Consider the following 18749-nt stretch of genomic DNA (forward strand, 5'->3'; position numbering starts at 1 on the left):
TTTGTTGTAATACAGATTTTAATGGCGTGAAAACTTAAAAAAAAAAACACAACAACAACTTTTAATCAATATTAGATTTTTCAAGCATTCTGATCAGCAGCGACAAATATGTACACATAATTTTGAATCTGGATTTTACAGTAAGGCATTGCACAAAGTACAACAGACACGATTATTTATCTACTGTGTGACATTACATTTTTGAATTTTGTCAACTTTCTGACGAAGCGAAAATCACTTAGGCATCACACAACTATAAGAAATGTTCTATCCATGCACACATGAAATATACACGTAAACTTTCTCTTTGTCAAAGCATTTCAAAGTAGTGGAAGTAAGTTAAGCTTAGTGTGATTATTAGTATTAGTATTGAGCAGACATCGAGATAAATCATAGATCATTTACTTTGTTACAGGCAATCAAACAAAACTGACCAAAGATGGCTGCAGTGCATTTAATTTTTAATCCCAGACCATAATAACAAAAAAATATATTTATATTTACAACGCTAGATTATGTTTTTCTAATGGTACTACCAAAGAGTGCACTGAAAGATGAAAGAACTAAGGTCTATAAGCAAAGAGCACTGCGGGTTTCAGCTTGCCATAATGACACAGACAGCTTTACTGACCGCTGAAGTTTAGGATAATTCCTATGTTCGTGAGATAAGTATGAGCTTGGATGTGAGAAGCTGACAATTAAGTACATTTTCCAGAAGAGACACGAGTTTTGGAGTGTAACATGTGTGTAGGTTAGTTGGATACATATTGTCCTGTTTGATATTTGGACATTTGTCATCTATTATGGCAACAACTGATGAGAGATCGTTTTCAAAGTGGGAGTAAAATTGATTTGCATATACGTACATACAGATAAAGAAATGCTTTTGACACAAAGTGCATCAGTTCTGAATGTTAAACTCAAGAAGTCAGAGATGCTCAGCAACCGATCTAGTCGTTAGATTATTGTTATACGTGGTTACATCAAATCGTTTGTGCAAATTCTGGCTGTGATACTGGAATGTCAAGCATTGATCTGATATTTTACATATTATACAAACCTCCCTCCTCACTGGCCTGACCCTACCTACGCTTAGTATGTCATCTCAATGTGCAGCAAAAGCACATGCTCCCTTACAGCACCCTATATGTTGCCATAGTTACTCTGCAGCGGTCTAATGGTGTACACATTCAGCAGAACTTTTACGAAATATGTGAACCCTGTAGCAACTGAGACACTTTTTTTCTCCAGCTGTCCTTAAAATGCCCCTTTAATCCTCTACTACACAAGATCAGTGCTGAGAAGCACAAAAGGGTCCACAATGTCATTTTTACACATCACGTATATAGAAATGGAAGCCAGCAAGTACGAGTGTGGGTGTTTGAAGAGGCTTGGCAACAGTGAAATCAGCCGCCCAGTCACAGCACAATCTATAGAAATGAGCAGTAGGCATGTGCAGGTCTGGCTGTACACTGATATTAGACCACAGTGTGATAAGGGAGGTTTAGCTTTTATCTGCACTCTGAGAAATGGCTAATAAGGACGGCGCTTTTGTTTCTGAATTTTTTCCTCTTACTCGAGTGTAGTTTGCAATGAGTCACTATGATAAAAATGTTTTTCATTAAAGCATCAAAACTGAAGTTCATTTAGTCGCGTTCACAATAATTTGACAATAATGTTGTTTTCTTACATTATGTTTTAAAAAGGGGAAGCTAAAGCTGGGATGTCTGTGATTTTTGAATGTACCATCTCAATTACTTTTAGAGGTCTCTCTCTCTTTATGGCGTATGCAGCAGAGGATCTTCAGTTTCAAGCTGGGCCAGCTGCCTGCGCAGGCTGTTTACTTTGGTCTGAAGCTCCTTGTTGTACTCTATTATATGAACCATTTCCTCATAGGCCTCATCCAGACACTTGGAGGAGCGGTTCCAACGAAGGAACACTCCTGTCACAGAAGAGCAGGACCAATCAGAAAACAACAATTCACAAACTGGTTTCTTCCAGTTCTGGTTTCTTCTAAACACTGCAGTCTCACAACCTTGATAGAGGTTATGTAAGCGTTGCGTGTGCAGTCACTGTACACTAACGGGAAAGCATGCACCTTTCTTATGAGAACACATACTTACACATACACATACACACATAATTGTGATAAAGAAAACAAACAGCTAACAGATAAAGTGTATTATCGTGCTGGATGTGGTTCTTTGTGGAGCTTTGAGTTGGAGTACAAATACAAGATTCTGACATGTCTAAAACTTAAAGCAGTCTCGAAAAACAGTTCACACAGTTTGTGCTGAGCGCAAAAAAAAACAAACCACTGGATCTTAATGGTGGTTGGAGGCTGTTGGCAGAGAAACAGGTGTAAACACAGAGGAGCTGTATGACTGGAATGAACCATCGCTTTACTTGTCAGTCATAAGGAAAGCCAGTGTGTCAACAAACTGAGGTTTCTGAACCCAGTAACACGTCTGTAGATAGCACTACTCAATAAGATCTCAGTTATTTTAGTTCTTTTTAAGTTTGGGTCATTGATAACAAAATACTTGTGAAATGTATGGTGGCTGCGGAAGGATGTGCATATGCATTCCTATGTTTACGCAATATTTGGAACAATTAATTAACTGCAGCCAACTTGGACCTGTACTCCAAATGCCCATTGATATATTTTATTTACTGCTATTTAGACACACTTGCCTCTGATCCCTCAGTGAATTTCTTGTTGTTTAGCTGACATTAAAGCCTTGCTTTTACCCAATTTCCTCACCTTTAATGAAAAATAAAAATCTTGTCTTTTGCCTGATCCCTTTAGGGGCTCACCACAGTGGATCCTCCTTCACTGCATCTATGAATCTTCTTCGTGGTCTTCCTCTTTCCTTTCTGCATGGTAACTCTATTATCAACATCCTTTGTCCAATATACCCACTATCCCTTCTCTGCACATGTCCAACCCATCTCAGCCTTACTGCTTTTACTTTGTCTCTATATTGTTCACTGTGAGCAATATTTCCAGTATTTCTTTGCATCTTAGGTCGTTGGCATCATATTGTAAATTTCATGTTTTGGGGAAAAAAACCAAAAAAAATCCTGTCATTTTTTACTCTTCTTTTAAATGAGCTTTGCTGATGATGTTTTAAGACACTTAGCTGTGTCATCAGTGACTGTCAGAAAAGAAGGACGGAAAAGCCCTTTGTTTAGTTTGTGCTGATAAATAAATCCTTCTACCCACAAGTTGCAATCACCGTGAAAAACCCTATGCACAATTTTTTTCCCTCTATATTATCAGAAATTATTATCATAAATTTCCTTGAAATACCATTACATAGTTTTGAGGCTTTATCGCCCAACCAAGAACCAAGAACATGCAAACTCCACACAGAAAAGCCCAAGATGGATAATTGACATTTCACCTGTCCTGGATTTTATTACACAGTTATACCCGTGTAATTCAGAAATAATCCTGAAATCCTTTTGCTCATTAACTTTTTGGAATTACATTGAATTTATAACCTTTGTGTCTTTTGTGAATAGTGTTGACTGCTTTCCATTTCTTTCCTTTGTATTTGTAAAGTCTTTTTCTAACTGGATTTTAAAATGTTTAAAAGTCATGTTTATCAGTGTTTTAACTCTTACATGTCTTTTAGCTATTTTTAAAAAATTTAATTTCAACAGTTTAAAGTCGGCTGTTCTTAAATGTGCTACACAAATAAAATGACTAAAACCTCCACATTTTTACTCAACACCTTTAAAGTGATCAAACTGCAGTCCAATTAAAAACAACATTATTTTAGTGCATTTTTTGTGTTTTTTTTAATTAAACCATTATTTTTATTCAATATTATTTCGCTAAGAATTACACAGAACTTTTGGGATGTAAAGATTTTACACACGCCATCAGTTTCTTTTAGTTTCCACATCAGCAGCTAGAGTTCAGGACTTCCATTGGGTCTTTTAAGGTGGGCTGAGGAGTGTGCGTCACTTTCTATGAAAGAGCTGCATAAGCAGGATATCACGTGCTCCACTCAGTTCTTATGCATTCCACTTCATATAGCGTGAACGGCTTTAGGCAGTAAGAGAGGCCCCATGCACAAAATGCATGAACCTAATGACCTCTAGTTGGTCTGGATTCCCCCTCCCCCAACTTTTCTTTATGAATGGTCTAACACAGATCTCCCCAGGGCTTTGTTGTACTTGTTGCACTATGCTGAACCCACTGACATTAAGACAACCATAGTTAAGAATAAGAATAACCACCATTATTAAAGTTGTGGGGGAAAAAAAAACCCTCATCAATTAAGAGTTTCACTGCAGTCACTCAAATTCACAATTTAGACAAATTCAGACTTACATATTCATTCTGAATTTGTTAAAATCAAATTAGTACACTGTCATTTCAATAAAATTGAATTGAATTGAATTGTCAGTGGTTTAAAAAGTGTGAAAAATGTGAAAAAAGTAATAATTTTAAACCAAAAACAATGATGATATAATGCTAACATTGGTAAAGCTGGTTTTATCTGGCAATTTAAATAAAAACGATCATGTAAAATGATCAAATAATTTTGATTTAAAAAGATTTAGGATCACATTTATATACACTGATATTCTGATATAACCTCCACTGATACATGATGTTTGTGTTTAATGCCAAAAGGCACTTGTGAAAAAACAGCACTTTAAATTACCCACAACAGATTTTGTGGTTGTATGCCTGTATCAGTGCTTCTTTATTTAGCACCATTTTGCTACTCATGCTTTACCATAATATCATCACACTGCCTCTCAGTGAGGAAACTGTTTGTAAAAAGACACACAGGCAGGCTGAACATGTCACGGACACACCTCAGGAGCATTTTGAACAATTTCCCAAATGCCAAAGTGTGTTCTACCTCTTCTTGTAAAATGATTCATAATGCTAGCTATGCCGGAAACTTTTGCACAAGTACCACCTCTCCACCAAGTTACATGAAATTCAGCTGAGTCATCTTGCTGAGTTTCAGGTGGCAGGTCAGACAGCACTGATCACATACCTCACCTGTCATGTAGCTGTACACAACATGACAAAGCTGCAACCAACAGTTTGTTCACTATTGGATAATCATGGGACTGAATGCTTATCTTTACTAAAGATCAAAGGTGACTGTAAAAGGAATAAATTGACGTGCAACATTTTGTTTATTTATCTAAAATTATTTGCTGATAATATTTTTAAAAAAATCCTGTATAATGTATGTATACTTGTCTTCATGCTTGTAACCTTGGAAAGCACAAATAGCTGGTCCTCAGGTCCCAGTGGCTGTCAGGGTCATTCAGGGTTCAAATGCTCAAATCAATGGTGCCCCCTACTGGTGAGATTTCAGAACGTATGAGTGAGCAAATGTGTATTTGTAATTGTGAGTACGCCCAATTTCTAATCGTGTACCTGCGGCTACAACAGCAGTTTTATCACCTGATCCTCACGGTGGGTTTTTAGATATTAACCTACTCTATCTTCAGACTGAGAATAAACTTAAAGCATGAGTCAAAACTGCAAAATATGTACAGCATGTGGTCTCACTGGACTGCTTTCAATGAAGAATATTAACATTTGCCATTTAATTGCTTTCGTGTTGTAAATGAGACACTCAGTGTAACAGTTGGATTTAATGTATGTATAAAAATACATAAATACAGCTGAAACTTAAATAAATATTAAATTTAAAAAAAAATACTCCCAGCTATAAATGTTCCCTTAAAACCTGCAAACAAAACTTTATGTGTACTTTATTATTTTAAAACTTAAAATTATCTGGCACGTTTCCTTTTTTTTTTCCACTTTAGGAAACTTTCTTTTATAAAAAAGGAAACAAGGTCTGAAAATGAAATTTGCTGATTTTTCTATCTATCCATCTATTATGGATCACAGAGGCAGATGTCTTTTGTACAGACACCCAGACCTCCCTTCTACCTCCTCTCTCTCTTCTTAAGAGATACCTACGAATTTATTTGTCTCTTACCTTCCCACAGCAGCAGACTCTGAGGGGCCACAGATGGCCAGATCACAAGACTGTTGGGCTCGTAAAGTGGGTTGGTCAGACGCTCCAGCTCCTGCGGCCGATTCACCCATGACCAAAGGGACACAGTCTTTTCAGGCAAGCACAGTCTGGCTCTGTGAAAAGACAGAAATGTGTCAGACTGACCAACAGGAAAACTGGTTCACGGCTGTTTTATCAGAGGTGGTTCACAGCTGCAGGGAGAGCATCGTGATTTTTGCATGACCTAACTATCAGCAATACAACAAATAATAACAAATGATGTATTCTTAAACTACGTAGGGTGACACCCACATCACACAGCTGAAAGCATAGGCCTGACATAAACTGAAGGTCTTACATCAGTCAACTCCTATCTTACCTCTCAGCTGCACTGTTGCCCAAGAATGTCCCAAACTGAGATGCGTAGGCGTGTTCGAAAAGCAGTACCAAGAAACTCTCGTTGAATTCAAAGGAGCAGGGAAATTGGCGAAGGATCTGCCACACACAGTCCAGGAAGAGAAGAAAGACAGGGGCCTCATGGCGAGGTTTGCTGTTGGAGAAGGCAGACTGGGCACAGCGCTGCTGGAAAGGGTGACCAGCCTGTGTAAGCAGTCAAAGAGGTGAAATGAGTGGAAACACTCACACTGTGGAGGAGAAGGTGAAAGAAAAGACAACATTTGGCTCTAAACAATGCATCAAAGCTCACCTGGAGCCACTCCCGCTCTACCAGGCTTTGAAAGCCTTTAACGGTCCTGCAGCCGGGATCCAGGATGATCTGAGCCAAGGAGGTGACCTGCAGGGTGGAGTCTGTCCCTTCTGTACCGTGAACAAGCACTGATGCTCCCTCCCTGAGATAAACACACGAGCCCACAGTCTATCACTGCTTGCTGCTTTTCGAGTTTATGTTTACTGGGACATGAGGACAACCAAATGAAAAACAGACCTGTCAATACACTGGGCAGCCAAGCAGGCAGTGGTGAGGATCTCTTTGACATTAGTTTGCCAGTTGGAAGCCTCCAACTTGCTTAACCAGCGGTCCATGCTGTGGGACTGGTCATTACATGCCTCCACCAACTTAATCAGGCTCTCCTGAAGGACATTATACCTGCAAAAAACAGATTTATTTAGATCATTTAAAGTATGAGATACATTTCAATCAGTTTCCACTTTATCTAGTCTTCTCAGTAATACTTTACAATACAGCCCACAACTAAGGGTGTGATTCCCTTTTCATTAAATTAAAAGTTAATGTATTTTATTTGAAAATACATTGTCATTATATTTACCTGAAAATAATTAAAAGGAGGGGTAACGAGTTAGCTTTTTACAGGGAATTAAAACACAAGTAAATTTAAGCCATTCAATGCCATATTATGGAGTGGGTTAATCGTGCCTTTTTACATCTTTGTTTTTTTTAATATTCTTTATGTTGATGTGCATGATGGACGTTCTATTATTCAAATGTCCTTAAGATGTGTTCTCCCTTATCAGCTTACAAGAAAAAACAAATACCTTCAAAATCTGCTTGTCTATCTAACTGTATAATGATGAATGATGAAGCCAAGTATTTTTTTCTTTCACAATCACTTTTCAAGCAAAACTTTCAAAAGGAGTGTACAGTAAAAAGAGTGTCTCTGTTCCTGTTAGGCAGTTAGTTAGGCAAGGTTAAGCAACTCCATAATCCAACCCAAGCTGGGAAAAGTACAGTGTACTTATGATGTAAGATGGGGGAACATTGTTTGTTTTTCTGCAAAATCTTCAAGAAATTTAATGCAGTGCCTAAAATGAAATACTCTATCATTTGTATCTGCTTTCTTGCAAAACTGCCAGAATTCAGGCACTACTTAAATGTACTTACAGTATAATTATTCCTTTGTTTCCTGTATAAAGGTGAGTTGTTACCCCGTATTCTAGCGAACCCACCTTTAAGCATTTATTGGCAATTATAATGACATTTTAATTTCTAATAAAATAGATTGAAATTTCATTTAATCATGAGGGAATTGCAATGCAACAGACTCTAAACAGGTCGTATTATAAAGTGTTACTGTCTTCTTAACATCTAACTGTCCAATCACCTTTCAATGGCCTTGTGGATCCTCCTCCATTGTGGGTAGTTGGCCTCCAACTCAAACCCTCCACCTCGGGCTTTGGCCTGCTGAGCAACATTGATAGCACGTGTATCAATGATGTAACCACGCTTTCCTGGCCGCAGAGTGGCGTTGATCAGCTTCTCGTCCTCCTTACACCGTCGCCCATTGGTGCCCGTCAGTGGCTGTCCTGCTCGCATCATCACCTGAAAGTGGAAGTGATTTGTCAGCCCCTATAATTAGAGATGGCTACTTTTTTATGTCCGATACGATATCATGAATTTGGATATCTGTCAATACTGATATGAATCCAATAAGGTCTATTTTATAATCAATAAAAACTGTTTGTTTTTTTTAAATATCTTGCTGCATTTTGTATATGTCTAGCAGTTTTATTACAGAAGCTCCTTCATTCTAGTCTAAACAACAGTGTCTCAGTAACTTTCCACTAGAGATGGTCCCCTCTTATCTGCATTTTCCCAGCATGAGCGAGAGTCTGCAGCTTTCTACTCCCCAAGGACACATGGTCTAATGCTTTTATTTTCAGGGCTGTGTCCACTTAATACTACACTATATAACTTTATAACACTTACTAATAAAAAAGCATAGCATTATTGAGGCAGTGAAAAATTATTTATTCCCAACAGTTCATACTCAAATTTAAAAAGACAAAACACTAAAGCTATTCTATTACACTTGCAAAAAATATCCCGCTTCCAAAATATTTTGCATTTCAGCAATACTTCTCTTTTTATTTAAACCTTCAGCAGATCTGTAAATCTAAGTATTTAAAGGAATTTAAAATGCAGTTTTATGCAAATTTCAAAAACTCTTTGGTTCTGAAAAAAGGAAGTGCAATATCAGCACAAAATAATGTTTATATTCAACAACAACAAAAAAAACGGGTTGTAGAATGGACCCTTTTATACTTAAAGCTTAGCATAAATAGACATCCAGAGTGGAAAGCAGTGCAAATGAATGCAAACACGCCTTCATGACACTCATGTTTTATCAAGATGGATGTCAGTGTAAGCTGTTTCAATCACATTTAACCTGAGACTGATTTTTGTGTAATTTCTATACAAAACATAAGTATGAAAAAAAAAGTGTTTTTCATAGTTTTTTGGGAACCATGGAACTGTTTTGCCTGCAACACAGGTTTTTTTCCCCCAAAGTAAAGCTCCATATATCAGTTGTTAAGCTTAACATAAAAATGCTTTACAAACATTCAGAGATGAACTTACACAATTGCTTTACTTATCTGGGACAGCTTGCTCAGAGGTGAAATACCGGTTTGGCAGCACGTAGCGAGGCTCCAGATGCTTTCAGTGACAAACAACTCCAGACCACCGACAGGTCTCCCACGCAACAGCCGCACTATCACGTGACGCATACTGCTCCCACGTGCTAAAGTCACTACCTGGGTTAAGCCATTTTGCAAGTTTCGTGAGGTGCTTTTGTTATATTTAATGGATCGGGTTACATTTTTTATTTCTCCCTGATATCCGAGCCAGTAATTTAGGTCAGGATCGGACCGATACCGGTACTGTATATTGGATCAGTCCATCCCTAGCTATAATGTTCAAAAACACAAACGATGAAAAGCAAAAGAGACGGTCAAAGGCAGAGTAATTATTTTTCCTTGCGCTTACCATGCCGTTCTTCTTGTGGTAGTAGCTAAGTACTGGAAAACGGCCACCGTGACGGAAAGTAGCTACTTTCTTCAGCGTTTCATCATCAAAATCTTTGGGTACTGCCACTAGTGGGGGGTATGACGGACACAAGCTGAAGTCTTTGTTGACCTCACTCAGCCTCCACTCATCTGTCTGCAAAGTGCGGTAGAGGGGATGGAGAAAAAAAAAAAGGTCCAATAACCCTGATTCATATTGAATTACTCTGTAATGTCACCTAAACGTACCATGGACTCCAAATCTTTAAAGGCATTCTGGGGAAGAAATGAATTCCATCCATCCTCTATGACTTCAAACATCGGTCGGTAGAAGAAAGGGTACATCAGGGAGACTAAATCAAGAGTGGACAGAGCCTTGAGAGGAATGAAAACATTGACTTGTTATTCACAATATTAATCACATGCAGAATTTAACTTGACATGACAAAAACAAAGAGAGCCTGAGAGAAAAATATAGCGTAGCTAAAAATAATCACTCTCTTTCCGACGGGGAGCCTTTGTTCTTACCTCGATAGAGCTGGCAATGTTGAGACACTCCTCCATACCAGTGATCTCAAGCTGAATCACTCTCAAGTCTTTGCATTTGACAGTGATGTGCCCCAAAGACCCCACAAATCTAAAATTTAAAAGGTGAGCACAATAAAGAGGATGAATGTCATGAACAAACACAGAGTATCAGTGAACTACTCTGAGCCCTACAGCTCGGCTTTCTGTGTGTAATTTCTATGTTATCGTCATGTTGGGTTTCTGGAAGAATCGTTGAAACGACTTTTAGTTTGACTGTAGATTCAGTGATTGTTATTAAAGGCAGTATCAGTACTCAGTGCTCAGTACGTAAGCTCTAAGCAGCAACGTGCCCCAGCTACAGATGAAAGAGTGGATTGGCCAGTATCCAAGTACAATGAGCTGCATAAATCCATTCTTAATGGATTAATGTGAAGGCATCTGCATGAAGTTCAGTCAGAAAGGCAGGAGGATTTATGAGTCATTTGCTTTACAATGAAAGAGACAATACTGTGCTGTGAAAATGTATTTGCCTGCTTCGTTTTTTTGTTTGGTTTTTCTGCATATTTGTCACACTTTAATGTTTCAGATCAAATATTTTTTAATATTAGACAAAGACAACCTGAGTAAATGCAAAATGCCATTTTAAAATGATGTAATTTATTAAAGGAAATGGATATCCAAACCTACCTGGCACCATCTAAAAAAACCTAATAACGTTTTGCCACCCTTGGCAGCAAGAACTGCAATCAAGTGTTTGTGATAACTGGCAATGAGTCTTTCAGAACACTTGTGTGTTTCAGACCAATGTCCTGGTGCATAACCAAAGTGTGCTTGAGTTTCAGGGCATGAACTGATGATTGAACATTTTCCTTCAGGATTTTTGGGTAGTGGGGAATTTATTAAATAAATTTGAAAATTGAAATTGAAATTTTTATTTCAGTCAACAACAACAAAAGATTATAATTTTACATAAAAGTACTCAAACAGTAACCGAAAAAGGAATAGGCTGAAGCCTTATGGCTTATACTTATCCTATCCCTACAGCAAGCCATCCAGATTCCGAAGCAGCAATGCAGCTCAGACCATCACACTAACACCACCGTGTTTGACTGTTGGTATGACTTTGTTTTTTAAATAAAATGCCATGTTAGTTTCATACCAAAAGGTTCAACTTCTGTCTCGTTAGTCCATTGAGTATTTTTCCAAAAGTCTTGGGGATCATCAAGATATCTTTTATAAAATGTGAGACAAGCCCTTTGTGTTCTTTTTGGTCAGCAGTGATTTTTCACCTTGGAACTCTCCCATGGATGCTATTTTTGCACAGCATCTTTCTTATTGTTAAATCATGAACACTGGCTTTAACTGAGGCCTTCAGTTCTTTAAAGGTTGATCTTGTGTCTATTCAGACCTCCTGGATGTGTCAGTGTTGGTCGGCTAGGCACTCTTGGGAAGGTTTACCACTGTTCCAAGTTATCCTCCATTTAGAAAGCCCATACCAAAACCTAAAATTAAACCTTAAGGTAGTCTGCAGGTTATTAGGCCAATACTGTAATAGAAACTGACAGTTAAGTACTAGGCAAACCTCCTGAGGCTTGTGTGTCCAACCTGATTTTGTGTCCAACATAAAATGTTTAAAAACGGTACAATTACCAGAAATGGCAGTGAAGAAAAACAAATTCTTTGCCACTACAGGCCCCGTGTCTTTAACCAGTTAATGTTAGTTTCTCTAACCAGTTTAACTATAAGCAAGTTATGCATATAGACACTATTAATAAATAATAATCGGATCTGCAGCATGCACTAAAAAACAGGCGGAACTCAAACGGATTTTAACAAATGCATGCCCTACTGACCTGCATCTATTTAGGGTAGGTGATGTACCATTTTCACAAAGAGATTACATAACAGTCATTTAGAAAAACAATAACACAACGCTGTCACCTCTTCTCTATCGAGTCAATGTTTGAATGAAGCAGCCACAGCTCCTCCGTGTTGTCCTGTCTGGAGGAGAGAATCAGGTGATGACCAGTCAAACACAGAGTCCCCTCCACAGTAGGCATGAAAGGCCTGTGTAGGACAACCCCGTCCACCCTGGGTGTCTTTATCAGCTCTGCAAACTCCATAATCTGACCAGACAGAACGAAGACAGCCGCGGTGATTTTAAAGCATAAATACAACGCTATTGGTTAGGTCATGCTACTATTATTGTAAAGACAGGCCAGCGCAACCTCTGTCGACATATATGAGACATATATTGTGTACGTCCATGTCGGTTAACACTAAAGATGAAAAAGTACTGCAAAAATCGGTCATCTTGATAAAGTTATTCTATTCCGGAAATTAAACCGCTAACGTCAGCTAGCAGGCTAATCGTGACAGAAAGGAGGACAATTTGCCATAAAAAACGGCCGACATTTCGAAACTCAAGCCAAAGCACAAACATCACGTGTAATATAAATATTAAAAACAACAAGGAGCGTTTTTCATCAATACTAAAAAGATTTATCGTGCAACTACCTGACACGGTTTTCTTTTATTTGGTCGCAGGTCGATGCTGGTACGTTAAGAAAAACACGCCGACTAGAAACAACCGACTTTTCTCGGCTCAGTTTTGCATCCCAAATTCCGCAATTCTCATCTAAAACGGGAAGTGACTCTGTGCTCTCCTGTGTTTTTTAACATTAGCGTTATACTTTAAATCTGTAAAGCCCCCGAAGAACTTATAATGTCCATATATTATATATAAGTATGTTTAAACATACATACAGCAACATAGTGAATGAGTTAGAGTTTAGTGGTTTGGAGGCAGCGTCAGATCAGTGGTTCATCCACAAGGCTTCTGAAAATCCGTGAAAGGCTGTTTCATTTTAGTGTCTGTGTGTTTGGGGTCTACCGAGAATATCAAAAAAGGTCACTAGGTGGTGACATTGGAGTACGTTTGAGAGATTTCTGGCTTTCAGAAGTCTAAACAGTGTTGCCCTGATTTCACCGGGTACATAATGTATGATGATAGATGTGCTGTGAGTCATGTTATACATTTAGACATGTTATTTAAGATTAAGCTTAAAACTTTCCTTTTCGATAAAACTTAGAGTTAGTGCTGGATCGGGTGACCCTGAGCCATCTCTTTGTAATGCTGTAATAGGCTTAGACTGCTGGGAAGCTAATTCCCATGATGCACTGAATCACGTACCTCTTTTCACTTCCTGCGGGTTTACACACACTACTCAATTTAATTATTGGCAATTATTAAACTCTGGCTCTCTCTCTCCTGTCTAATTGAGTCTGTTTCCATTGGAGATTTCTCCTGTTAACAGAGAGATTGTCATTCCCTCAGTTTCCAACTGCTTCCTTATAGGAGCTCATCTGGTAATAGAAGTTTCTTTCTAATATTGTAGGTTCTTTACCTTACAACATGAAGCAACTTGGTGTGACTGTTGTTGACAATTGTTGCTATAGACTGTAAAAAAAAATTGGAATTACACTAAATTATTGATCCAGCCTGGTGGTGGAGGCCTGATAATACCACTGATCACAGATAGGTATGCAAGGTAAGACTGCAGTAAGTCAGGGAAACGCACAAGCTGTAAATTACAATGTAAATGTATCAAGACAACTTAGACAACAACAAAAAGAAAAAATACGTGGACAACAATGACCTGCTGAGTCCGGTATACAATTGAAAAAATAGGAGTTAAAGTGAACTGAAGACAGAGTTTTAATAGTTAATATTAAGTCCAATGATTCAAGGCCCCAAAGGAAAAAAAGTCTAGTGTTGGGTCTTTGTGTAGTTCCAAGTACAGTTTGACAGGCTGGTGTAGCAAAGTTTAACAAGGAGAGCAAAGAGAAGTCATATCTGGCCTGAGGAGGAGGAGGGGGGGGGGGTAGAGAAGGAAGAGCCAGTAGGCAGCTGGCAGGGGCAGAACTGACACAGGAGACTTCAGTACCCTTAAACACAAATGACAGAGGAGGAGGGGACCTACTGACAAGGCTAAGCATGAGCTCAAACTAAACTGCACTTTTCTGCTTTATGGATGCTGATTAAATAATCAGGAGATTAAAAATCTGCACACACTCATACTCATTAGAGATAATGACATTTTGACTCGGGCTTTAAAGATCATGTGTGCGCTGCATTAGCTGAAGGCGGCTGGGGAGTTTATTCTAAAGAAAGGGCGTGCAGCAGAAGAAACGTTGCCTGAGGTTTTTGTCTTAGCTCGCTGAATAGCGAGGACAACTGCCTGCTGAGATCTTAAAGCATATGAAGGAACACACAAGGAGTCTGAACGGCAGACTCCCTAAAGAGGTGAACGCTTTTGGAAAGAGAAGAAGAATAGCAGATAGCTTGGCAGAGGCTACTGTGGACCATTTTGTTTTAGACATTCTGAGCATTGTGTGGGTGTGTGTGTGTGTCTGTGATGTATTGCAAATCAGCACGGTATTTGCTTCACTTGCAGCCTGTCTAAGCTTCACAATAGATGGTTTGCTCTGGGCCTTCCCAGCCCACATCATAGGGAGCGCTGTATAGACGCCAGGGCTAAATTGAATGTGAAACCCAGCATTGCATTACAAACCAAATAACTGCTCTTCTTCTGGGGAGAAGATGCTTTGCTGTCACGAGATGAACTGATAAAAAATAACTTTCAAACCAAACATGCACTTCACAGAATACAACAGACTAACTTAACCTCTATCTTTTTTTTAAGAGGATGCTCTGAGAAATGTGAAGCTGATTTAGTTTAGCATCTGTTATAAAAGATCCACAACCTACAAAAAAGAAGAAGTTATAAATATAAAAGTGGGTGAAGCATAATGACTGTAACTCCGTGGAACGTGGGAAATCACTGCATGTAACTCTTGCCAAAGACGTACCCACATTTCCCATTAAAGGTGCACTGACAGGCTCCCAGTTAACGTCAAACTGTGATCTGTTAAGTGTCCAAATTTGTCGCGAGGGAACTGAATGCTCACTCCCACACTTCCCACAGAGCAATTTTTTGACATTTATTGAGGAGTTCCGAACATGCTGGAACATCGTCTGGCAAATTTTAGGGGCTGGATAATTAGTACCCACACCAACACCAATTACTCACCCGGGCTCTTCATTCATCTTCTGATGAAGACAATCTCATCCATGATTCATTCCTTCACTTTAACCTTCTGTTCTGAATGGTTCTTGTTTGTGTGATGTTATTTTGGGCATGTCCAGTGAATCAGAGCTGTCTGTCAAGGCAGATAATGACTTCGATGTAGTTGCGGAGTCTAACACCAGAATCTGTTGTGATTTTTCACTGTGACAAATGTCTGGATTTGCACTTCTGTGCTCCATCAGTAGGCTTATTGCCTCTGATCAAGTTGATTAAGCTCCTTCAATGAATAGTGATAGAGCTCAGTGTTTCTTTTTTGCAATTGATTAGAACTTCTTTTTCTCTCATTCTCTCATGGTTTATATACATTTACATACACACACAAACAAAAACAAAGCATGAGCTGCCTTCTTAGATTCATACATTGATATTCTGGGGATAATTATTCACATCAGTAGAAGTGACCCATGGTAAAATTTAACATAAGCCAGATAGATGTTATTTGCAGCATCACTAATACTCATCCAAAGTAGAGGAGAATCCCACAGTCTTGTTATTAGCTTCTCATTGCCACTTGTATTGATTTAACCTCTGAAATCATAACACAGCCTTGCCTACAGTGCATCATTGATTTGTTCAACCTGAACATATTATTCACAGGATGCCACATTTACATTTGAAGTAAAGCCACACTGCTTCGCGGATTCCTTGTACTTGGGTGGGGATCACACACATACTGCCTGAATAATTTTGCGTATGCCACCCTTAGAAAATCGTCACCCCAGACCTACTCCTCAAAAAAGCCTTATTGTTCCTGCTTTGTATTCTTTCAGCCCTCTGAGTCCGTCTGATCCCATGCTTTCTGGATGTGTCGATTTTTGTATGTTTAAAATGTTCTCCCACCAATTAAAAGAAAATGTTCTTGCAAATTAGAAATAAAAATATTTGAATTGATGCACGTAACAGCTATTTACATTGCTTTTTCTAACAAATAAGTATTTATTTGTTTATCTCTCAAAATGTTGGGATTTAGGACCAGGTTTGGGGTCATCACTGACCTCACAGGGTTAAAGGTAACTCATCTCTGATCCAAACCACTACTGTAGGTTTGTGTTTTGCTTTTTTGTGTGTAAAATTATTGTTATTACAAGAAAAAAGTTTTGTTTTTTAATTGTTATTGCTCTGAGGCCTTTTTTTCACTGCCTACCCCAGGCCATTAGACCTGAGTGTGCATCCAGAGTGCTGATCACAAGGCACTGTTTAGAGACCTGAGGTACTAACGAAGTTATACCTGCTACTCTGAGCCAAATAACTGGTGCTAGAAACACTCCTCAGAGATTTTGTTTGACATGAGGATCACAAAGTTGCTGCAGTTGGCTGCATATCCTTGATGTAAATCCCAAAGATGCACTATTGGATTGAGCTCTGGTTCCTGAGCTTACTGAAGTAGTGTCACTTGGTGTGGTCTGGTGTGGCTCAAGATTTGATGTGCTGTGCATTCAGAGATGCTCTTATGCCTTCCTTTGTTGTAACAAGTGCTTATTTGAGTTGCTGTTGCCTGTTGCTGAAGCAGTCTGACCTTCTCCTCTGACCCCTGCTTCAGCAAAGTATTTTCACCCGAAGAACAGCTGCTCACTTCATATTTTCTCTTTTTCAGCCCATTCTCTGTAAACCCTAGAGATGGCTGTGTGGGAAAATCCCAGCAGATCATCAGTTTCTGAAATACTCAGACCAGCTCGTCTGGCACCAACAACCATCCAACGCTCAAAATCACCTAAACCGCCATTCTTTCACATTCTGATGCTCAGCTTGAACATCAACTAGTTAGGCCTGACCCCTAAATGTAAATGAGTTGCTGCCATGTAATTGGCTGATTCGATACTAATAATAATAATAATAATAAGATGATGACTTGATGTACCTAATGAAGTGGCCAGTGAGTGTAAATATTTAGGGATGCTTTTGTTAGTTGAGTACCAGACATGTTATAGTTTTGTGTCCTCCAATTAGTTTTCATTTTAATTTCATTTTGACTGTTTGATTTTGAGTTAGTTTTATTTAGTTAGGGCTTTTTTTGTTTTTTTTTGTTTTTTTTTGTTTTTTTTGCATTTCCGTTTAGTTTTTCATTAGTTTTAGTGTTTTTATTTAATATTGTATGAAGGAACATGCCAGAGGCAAGATATAGGAAAATCAACATAAGTAGCACAATACAAAACAGAGCTTTTTGAAAGCAGTTGACTCACAGTTTTGTAGAAATGCTAAGTCTCAGTACAAACTAAAGCCTCATCAGGCAAGCTGTGATAATACATTTTGCCAGACTGACAAGGAGTAAACCTAAGGATGTTTTCTTTATCGTTTGAGTATATTTGAGTTAGTTGTTCACAAAATCATTTCAGTTCATTTTTATTTTCTTTCCCTACAAAAAAATATTTTAGCAAACAAACTAAAAATTTATATTTCACGTTAATTTTCAGTTTCAGTTTAGTTACAGTAACCTTGTTAGATAGATAACTAGTTCAGACGAAGCGTTCTCAATTAGGGCCTTCGGGAATAAAGACAGAGCTGTCGAGGATTCAGCACTAGACAGCTCCCATCAAGTCCGCACAGGCAGAGCTGAGCAGACAGCGGGGGTGAAGCGGACATGATCCAATCAATCTCACATTGGATATGACCCTGCGTGGCAGCTCAGTGGGCACATTCTAATCACAGTTGTTGAGCCTGCAGCGGACTCGCCAGCCCTTTGTTCCCACATGTAACCCGAGGGTGGGGTGGGGGTGCTTTTCAGTATACGCTTAACCCCTCTGATTCCCACTGAAACAAACCCCATCTTATATTTTGTATAGAAGTTACCCATATAGCTCTTTTTGTATTAAAAGTCTAAACATTTTCGAGAGAAAATAACCTCATATGCGCTCACACGCATAGCGAAAACCACAGCAGTTCACGTAAACTCTCGGGAGCTGACGTTTTGGGGTTTTTTTGTTTTTTGTTTTTTTGCGTAAGCGGAGGAGCTTCTGTTTGCATCCCACAAACAGTGACTCCAAACTGTGTCAGTGTGATTGATTCAAACACTCAAGTCATCACCAAATCACCATCTACATTATGCAGTCGGCCCACTCCTGCATATTTTGGGGCTTCAAATGAGACACTAGATGGCAACCACGTTGGCAGTGAGTCTGTGTGTGTGTGTGTGTGTGTGTGTGTGTGTGTGTGTGTGTGTGTGTGTGTGTGTGTGTGTGTGTGTGTGTTCTCCAGGTGAATTTGGAGAAACCGTCTGCTCATGGCACTCCGCTTGCAGCTGGAGGCGAGCTGCAGAGATGGGAAACAACTGAACAGCAGGAAATGAGATTAATGCGCAGGTAAA

The 18749-nt window shown here is 38.9% G+C and overlaps 2 protein-coding genes across 2 annotated transcripts in view; one reads left to right on the top strand and one right to left on the bottom strand.

Annotated features, from left to right (window-relative positions):
• Positions 1 to 12975, bottom strand: mtmr9 (myotubularin related protein 9). The gene is made up of 11 exons (XM_005914378.3): positions 12816 to 12975; positions 12240 to 12424; positions 10299 to 10407; positions 10020 to 10145; positions 9754 to 9927; positions 8090 to 8307; positions 6955 to 7116; positions 6718 to 6859; positions 6391 to 6611; positions 5994 to 6145; positions 1 to 1942 (listed from the first exon to the last, which is right to left on the bottom strand). Exons 2-11 carry the CDS (start codon positions 12419 to 12421, stop codon positions 1779 to 1781), a joined length of 1650 nt encoding a protein of 549 aa, XP_005914440.1. The 5' UTR covers positions 12422 to 12424; positions 12816 to 12975; the 3' UTR covers positions 1 to 1778.
• A 5679-nt stretch (positions 12976 to 18654) lies between these two features.
• xkr6b (XK, Kell blood group complex subunit-related family, member 6b) overlaps positions 18655 to 18749 on the top strand; it is a 70893-nt gene continuing 70798 nt past the window's right edge. The window contains exon 1 of the mRNA XM_005914377.1: positions 18655 to 18744. The gene's annotated coding sequence lies outside the window, so the exon portion shown is untranslated. The remainder of the gene's footprint in view (positions 18745 to 18749) is intronic.

This window comes from Haplochromis burtoni, unplaced genomic scaffold, assembly GCF_018398535.1.
Source record: "Haplochromis burtoni strain Fernald_Lab_line unplaced genomic scaffold, NCSU_Asbu1 Contig_8, whole genome shotgun sequence".
Taxonomy (NCBI): Eukaryota; Metazoa; Chordata; class Actinopteri; order Cichliformes; family Cichlidae; genus Haplochromis; species Haplochromis burtoni.